The sequence below is a fragment of the Hemitrygon akajei genome, chromosome 15 (genome assembly GCF_048418815.1).
Source record: "Hemitrygon akajei chromosome 15, sHemAka1.3, whole genome shotgun sequence".
Taxonomy (NCBI): Eukaryota; Metazoa; Chordata; class Chondrichthyes; order Myliobatiformes; family Dasyatidae; genus Hemitrygon; species Hemitrygon akajei.
The window spans coordinates 80,283,980-80,292,319 of NC_133138.1; the positions used below are offsets into that span (position 1 = coordinate 80,283,980).

Sequence of the window (8,340 nt, forward strand, 5' to 3'; positions counted from 1 at the left end):
TATGTCAGCAATCTACTTATTGTGAAACTTTTGTTCCATCAGAGAATACGAGACCTGGAGGACAAGACTGATGTTCAGAATCGGCAAATCAAAGATTTGGAAGAAAAGGTGAGTGTATCAGTCTACCAGAAACACACTAGTCAGCTAACCTTGTGTATTTGTTGTTTCTTGTGGAACTTTGCCTGTGGTGAGAATGTTGCAGGGAGTACAGTCATTCAGATGACTAAATGCTGTGGTCAGCATCAAGGGAAAATTCTCTGGGGCTTAACATTGGAATTCACAAAAGGTCCTTGCAATGCTTGATATTCTATGTTCAATCACCCCTAAGAAGCCTAATACCTGGACTAACACATTGTTTAATATACCAACGAGAAGGGCAGCATCACCTCCAAGGAGTTAAACAAAAAATGCATTGGCTGTGTAACAGTGTTTAACTTTAGTATTCCTAATTGGTTTGTTTTAATGTCCCTCAGACCCTTAACCCAACCATAAGTTGGATAATATGTAGTGTTTGTCAGTAAGAATAATCCATATGTTGTAAACTGTTTTAACATTGTTCCATACATGCTGTTTATCATATAACTCTACTTGTTCTAAACATTTTGCTCTTCTTCTGTCTTTCCATTTTCTTTTCCATCTGCAGTTTTTGTTTCTATTTTTGTTTTTCTCCCTTGCCTTTATCCTTTGGCCTTGATGTCAATGGGACTTCTAAAGAAGGTAAGTGACTCTATTATAAAGTCCCTTTGTTGATATTGGACTGATGGGCAATTATTAAAAAAAAAATCAACTGAATCTTTCATTATGACATTTTAATGGTTTGATGGTCATTCTTCCAAGCCTCTCCATCTTCCTGTCAGAAGTCAGAAAGACAACAAGTTGCAGATCCATCTTGTTAAAAAGGCACGACAGGAACCAATATTTATTATCTCATTGTTGGGGTATGTTCTCATTTTTATAACACACCCCTGGAAATGTAGAAAAAATGAAGAGACATTTTCCCACTAGAATTTGTAGATGTAACAATCAGTGACATATTTTTCTATAGAATTATCAGAAATTCAGTGTATTGGATTCCCACTGCTTAAAAATACATCCACTAAATGGTGACAGTGCTTGAACTGTCTCTTCTTCAAAAACACAATTCTAAACAAGAATAGGCTTTGTAGTTTCACTTTGCAATAAAATGTGGACAGAAATAATAGGATATTCTTCTCAACCTAAAGCTTGCTGAGATGCTAGGAATTTATCTGGGGAAGTGAAACAGCAAGCAGGGTTTATTTTGAAGAATCTGAAATTTGATATTTTTTAAGCTTTGCTCATTTACCAATGGGAGTTCAGAGAAATTCTGTAAAAGTTTTGAAATACGTTGGCAATTATTAAAGGAATTAAGTCAAATCTTCACTGAGTAGTATCCAAGCGCGGGATAAAGAATTCTAATTAGGGTATCATAGTCTATCTTTCCTAAAGCATAACATGCAAATAAAAATCTGGAATCTAAATGGTACAAGGTAAGAGGAGAGTGATTTAAAAGCGACTTGAGAGGTAACACCTTTATACAACACATACAAGCTGGAGGAACTCAGCAGGTCAGGCAGCATCCATGGAAATGAGCAGTCAACGTTTCGGGCTGAGACCCTTCGTCAGGACTGAGCCTCAAAAAAGAACACCATCAATTCATGTAGGGCAAATGGAAATTGTCCTTTATGCTACATAATCTTAACCATACAGAAGAAGGAAAGAGAAAGAGTAGCATGTGAGAAATGAGAAGGAAAATGCTGGGGGATGCTGAATAACTTAATCACAGTGCAGAGAAAAGAACTGCTTCAGGTCTTAACTTCCTTGGAAAGAAGTGGCAGTCAATCAAATGATAGGAAAAAGAAATGTGTTGACATTTTAAGGTTGATTTTCCTGATCTCCTTTGGGTGACATTTGCTTGAATGATCACTGAAACACCATCAGCATCCCACTGGAGTTAGTGCAGATGATTAGTGAGAATTCCCATGGAAATCTCACCTTTGCTCATTTGCTTTTGACAGGAAAATGTTGGCTATTTCTACAGTTATTTTTCTGCAGGTGCATTCGTATTGATTGTCCTATTATTCCTAGCACTCGTTTATCATAAAAGCAGAGTTATTTGAAGTGCAGTCACTTCTCTTTTACAGTTGGACAGGCATTTTACCCTAATATCCTTTCCTCTCAATCCATCCAACTTTGTTCATTAGTATGAAAGATTTATTGTAAATCTATTAGATATCTATGCCTTTATCTGTTTCTTCTCTGTTATTAAATGAATAAAGAGCCTATAAGTATTTTCATAGAATGTGCTCACTAAATGTTTTGGCTGTGTAGACCACACTGGTACATATTATCTGCTTGCCTTTTATTAAATAGGTTACGGCTTTGTAATCTTGTCCCAAATGTTGAAAGCAGTGTGCAAGTCCCAGGTCTGAAATCTCTACCAAATAGTAATCAACAAGCACTGAAACTCAAAGCAACTTCAATTAGCTAATATTCTAGTAACAGTTCCATAGATTTAGATCATTAAGATTGAACATATTTTGCTTGTGCAGAAATATTGTTGTCTGGTCACCTCTTGTCTATTTCACGTAAAGTATGTCACTATTCTAGTTCACAACAAGCTATCAGCTTCCCTTCACAATAGAATAGTATGGTCTACCTGATCCACAAAATCACTTTCTGCTGACAATTCAACCCATGTGATTTCAGAGACTCATTCACAATGAAAACATGACCTTCAGTCCAACTTGTCCATGCCAAGCAAGTTGTCTACTTGAGCTAGTTCCATTTCCTCATGTTTGACCCACTCTTCTCCAAATTTTTCCTGTTTGTATATCTTCTACAATGTCATTTAAATGTTATAGTTGTACCCACTTTTACCATTTCCCTGGAAGTTTGTTCCATATACCTACCATGCTCTGTGTACGAAAAATTTGTCTCTCAGATCTCTTTTAAATCATTTCCTTGTGACCTAATCCCATGTGCTCTTGTTTTAGAATCCCTATACTGGTTATGAGAATGTGACCATTCACCTTATCTATGCCACTCTAGATGTTATAAGCCCTTCAGCTTTCTTTCCAGCCTGTTCAGTCACTCTTTATAGATAAAACTCTCCAGTTCTAGTAATATCTTCAGAAATCTTTTCTGCATCCCATCTAGTTTTAAGATATCCTTGCTATAGCCAGATGTCCATAACTGCACACAGTATTCCAAATGTGGCCTCACCAATTTCTTGTACAGCTGTTACATGATGTTCCAAACACCTTCACCACCACCTTCACTTTCAGGGATCTTTGTATCTGTAAATCTTGGTCCCTCTGTTATATATCATTTTCTGGGGACATACCATTTCCTGCGCAAGTCCTAGCCTGTTTCCACGTACCAAAGTGCAACACCTCACACTATTCTGATTTAAATTCCATTTGCAATTTTCTGACCCACTTCTAGTACCCTTTGTAAACTTAGATAACCCTCTTCACTGTCCAGTACATGACCAATTTTGGTTTTAACCACACTAACAATGCTGTCATCCAGATCATTTATATAGAAGATGAAGAACAGTAGATTCAGTAACAATCTCTGGAGCACAACACTGAGCTCCATTTTGAAAAACAACACTCAGCTGCCACCTCCTGCCTCCTTTCCCCAAGCCAATGCAGTATCCAAATGGCTAGCTCATCCTACATTCCATCTGATCCAAATTTTCAGACCAGCCTACCATACTAGACCTTGTTAGAAGCCTTGCCAAAGTCCATTTAGACCAAATCCACTGTCCCACATTTGACAGTCCACTTGGTCACCTCTTCAAAATAAAGAGCTTCAAGTCCATCTATACATGTTACTTCCCATCAAGATTAGCTTGTTTTCCACCAGTCAAAGAAGAACATTGTGGAGCGTTTCGATATTTACTTATTCTTTGAACTTCATAGATAAATTCATGAATGAAATTTCAGAATTGCTAAACATCCAGTGCCTGCTTTGTTTGTGATCTATCAACTCCCTCTGATCCTGTGGTAGTTTAAGGAGAGATATGAAGGCAGATAGTCGATCTCAATTCGCCGTTTGTCAGTGATCACTGAATCTTGCACAATAGTTTCACTGATGCCTTGCTGCTATATTGTTCAGTGTTAGTCCCTAAATTCCTCACCCATTACATGCAAAATGAAACCTGAGACCTAGATTAACTCAACCTCAATTAAGCTTGCTCTTGACTACAATAACATCTCACTTTGCCACATAAAATTAGACTAAATTCTGTCTCCACTCATCAAAGAAAAGTGCAATTAGAAATCTGACAGTTAGAAATAAGGACATGGGGTGAGCTTTGTAATAAGAGTTTAATGTTGCCTTTCTGTCTATGTGCATTTTGCAGGGTACTGGATGGTTAAAATGGTTGGAAGTCAATGAAGTGATCATGTTGAATCATCCTAATGGAAGTGAAGAAAAGCAGAAAAGATTATGCCTGAGATTGTCTGCCTACTTTGCCAGAACAATTACCCAAGATTTATTTTGCTTGATTCTCCCTGTTGAAGGAAGTCACAAGTCTTAATACCTGTTGCATTTAGCAACAACTGCATTGCAAATGAAGAGTATTTTGAAGCAAAATAAAACCACATTAATGGCAAAGATACACAAAAAGAAGTGTCTTAGACATGGAACCAAAGTGAAGAAAATCAACTTATCCCTGCTGTGCAGGGGAACAATAAAATATCAGAACACCACTGTATTCAGGACTAAAGGGTGAAGACATCGCAGAGAGAATAACGTATGATTACAAATTTGTAATCAAATTTCTCAGAGAGGAACTAACTAGTAGTGATGTACAAACTGAAACCATACAGGGTTGAAGGACATCACACAGATTTACAGGGATTCTATGAATTTCTTCAGCAATGGTAACACTGAGGGCATTTCTTGACCAAGGAAGACATGATAAGTTAGAAGAAAGAAACAAATGAAGACGGGATGAAACTTGGGGATTAAAGAACTAATGAGACCTCTGTGGGGAGGTTAATTGTTCATCTGGAGAAGCATACCTGGGCCCAGTTGAGCAGTTGTGGCAACATTTTATGTGAACTGTTGTGCAAGTTTACAAAAATTCAAGAGCTGTCCATCTAGGTCCTTCCCTCATAGCTGTGAATATATTAACTCATTCCTTACTAGTTGAATGAATCTGACCACTATGGTAAAATCTAACAGGTGCCTTTCATTATCACACTGTGGATTTAATGTTAAGTTGACTTTTTTCCCTCCAATTCTTTGAGGAATATATGATTTGATTAGCTTTCTCCATTATCCTGGTGAATGGAGAAGTAAATGTCCAATGTGGCAACCGGTAAATTGTTCACAATTGATGGACAATGGACTCACAACTAAGCAAACAGTAGGTTTGGCGTTTTTGAGCTTCCTGCACTCACTCCATTTAATACACTTGGACTACAGAATAATTTCATGTCCCTTTTAGTCTGGAATTTGGGGATTTTCCATTTCAGGAAGTGGAGTTCCTGTATAGCTCCCACCCCTGTGTAACAGTAACAAGCTTGAGTAATGAAATCTTAAAAATAGACATCAGACCAGACAGCTGTAGAAAAATGGTAAAAGTAAAATTTAATTGAAATATGAGTGAATAATGAAATGAAAGGGGCAATTTGGTCAACTGATGTAAGAGAATTGTTATGAAAGCATAGAGGACATGACTTGCAGATATGAAAGCCAGACTTTTTAAGCTAGTCCTGAATCCTGTTTTAAGAAAAGGCCAAGAAACCTACATTGGTTACAAGCACTAAAGCATGACATCAACAGTATTGAATTAGACAAAAGTGATAGCAGTCATCAACAGACACTGTTGAATCGCTTCAGCACTGCCATCCAAAGATGAATTGACTCCAGTCCCTTTTCTAGATCTGTCTTGCATGTTTCTCTTACAATTTGAAATTTGTCCCTTTGGAATCATAGAAAAGCGCAGCACAGAAGCGGGCCCTTCTGCCCATCTAGTCTGTGCCGAGCCATTTAAACTACCTACTCCCATCGACCTGCACCAGGACAACAGCCTTCCATACCCCTACCATCCATGTACCTATCCAAACTTCTCTTAAATGTTGAAATTGATCTCACATGCACCACTTGAACTGACAGCTCATTCCACTCTCACAACCCTCTGAATGAAGGTTACCCTTAAACATTTTATCTTTCACCCTTACACCATGACCTCTAGTGCAGTCCCACCCAACCTCAGTGGAAAAAGTCTGCTTGCATTCACCCTATCTATACCTCTCATAATTCCTTTTAATTTTCTTGGTACTTTTTTTCAGCTTTATCTTGCTCCACCTTTGTTCCATATGTGTTGGTATTCTTAAATCATTTCAAGCCCTGTTATCTGCTTGAGTTTATGGTAGCATTTAAAACAATTGTGTGGGCATTAAAATTAATAACTTGATATAGGATTGGTCTAGAATGATTGTATCTGTGTGTATGGTCAGACTCTCACAACTATCTGGCAGGAGGTAACCAATTACAAAGCTGTTGCATTCTACTCCTTGTCAATGCTACACTATATAAGTGTAGAGGATCCCAGCTGAGGCTACACGGGCCGAAGAATAGAACACTCAGGCCTGAAAATGTACGTCAGCAGAGTTGAGGAAGTTCTTGAGAAAGGTTTCCATTCACCTTCAAAACAGCCTGAATAACTATGCAATTCCACACATTGTCCCGATTTACCATCCTTCACCGGAACCTCTTTGTAGCAACACTGGATCATTCATGCTGCAACAGTAACCCACTGTTATGGGGTGAGGTTTGGCTCGTAAAATGTGATCAAAGGCTGAGACGACTTTGGCAGAGTTAGTACCTTGCTGCAAAATCATAGACAGTTACAATGCAAGAGGGAGCAATTCATCCCAATGAATCGCTGCCAGTTGATAAACAGCTACTCAGCCTAATTCCTCCTCCTAGCTACTTAATCCATAGCCCTGCGGGTCACCAGCTCTTCACTTGTACATTGTGGTACAGGTTAAATATAGTGAGGGGTTCTCTCTGTTACAGAGCTTCAGATCAGTACTAACCTCAGGATTATGATGCAGAGATAGTCCAATTGCTAATAGCATACCAAAAAGCACTACAACATCAGAACCTTGGAAATGTGTTACAGCCAAATAGCTTTGGTCCTTGGTTTTCATACACCTCTGTTTCTCCTCCCACTGCAACAAACAAATAAAACAGGATTATGTTGTGAAATTGAATAATGACCGCCCAAGGTCACCACATTACTTGTACGGACCTGAAGTTCTCTGGACTTAACATTTTCTTTCCTGAATGCTGCAAGCATTCACAGAAACATTAAAACAGCTGTACATTTTTAATTTTCTTTAAAGAATTTTATTTATTAGTTATGAAAATATTAAATGCATGTAAAATGTTAACCAGATGATTAGAGATAACGTTTTAGGAACCCTGAGTAAGGTTTTTAATTCTTATGTTATACTTCTGGCCCAATTCTGGCTCAGAAAATTTATCAGATGAATCTAGGATTTCAGAGTCTGACCGTCTTTTCTCCACACAAACAGGCACTTCCAGTTAAGAATGAGTTAATACATTCAGCAGGAGCTAGGTGAATAATGAAAACTTGAAAATATTATTTTGCAGAAGTCAATTAAGTAATTAAAACAATGGTTTGCAGAAACTCTACCATAGATCCTTTGAATAATATCTGAGAGGATTTGCAAGCAGATGTAATAAAATGTATTAATGTGTAGAGGAATATTAATGCCATGTTATGTTTATGAACGGTTATTTTTTTAATTTATTATTGACACTATTTAAACAAGTATTTAGTTGGAGTTTGTATAAAGAAATAAAAACATGTTTTTCTTATAATTTTGCATTAATCTGCAACATCTCTTCCCTGTGACTTGCTGCCTCTTGTGAACATCCTTTGTGCTTTCAATCATCCTTTGTAAATAACGTGTGCTTTCGAAACTGGAGTGTGAATACTTAATCCAAACACTTAACTTCAAAATAATTAATAAGATTATTAATTATGTATTCTTCTGGAAGAAGATACAGAGAAGAGAAAGCTCCCAAACCTCAGTTAATAAATCAGATTTGGAGAAAGCTACTGCAAGGCGACTTACAAATTCGGAGCAGGAGTAGGTAACCTGGCCCCTCAAGTTTTCTCTGCCTTTCACAGTCTCAAGTACCTTAAAAATATTCATCAACTCTACCTCTGTCAGCCTTTGAGGAAGGGAGTTCCAAAGACAAATATTCCAGAAATTCTACTCCCATGTGTCTTGGAATCAGAAAGGATGAACAGGATAAGGATCAGCC

The 8,340-nt window shown here is 37.6% G+C and overlaps 1 protein-coding gene across 3 annotated transcripts in view; it reads left to right on the forward strand.

Moving 5' to 3' along the window:
* jakmip2 (janus kinase and microtubule interacting protein 2) overlaps window positions 1–7,890 on the forward strand; it is a 261,397-nt gene extending 253,507 nt beyond the window's left edge. For 2 of the 3 annotated variants that reach the window (XM_073067853.1, XM_073067855.1), the window contains 2 exons: window positions 43–108; window positions 4,391–7,890. In XM_073067853.1, coding sequence (XP_072923954.1) covers window positions 43–108; window positions 4,391–4,567 — 243 coding nt within the window. In that variant the 3' untranslated portion in view covers window positions 4,568–7,890. Of the gene's footprint in view, window positions 1–42; window positions 109–643; window positions 718–4,390 lie in introns of all 3 variants that reach the window. The other variant, XM_073067854.1, reaches the window with a different exon arrangement.
* Window positions 7,891–8,340: the final 450 nt, after the last annotated feature.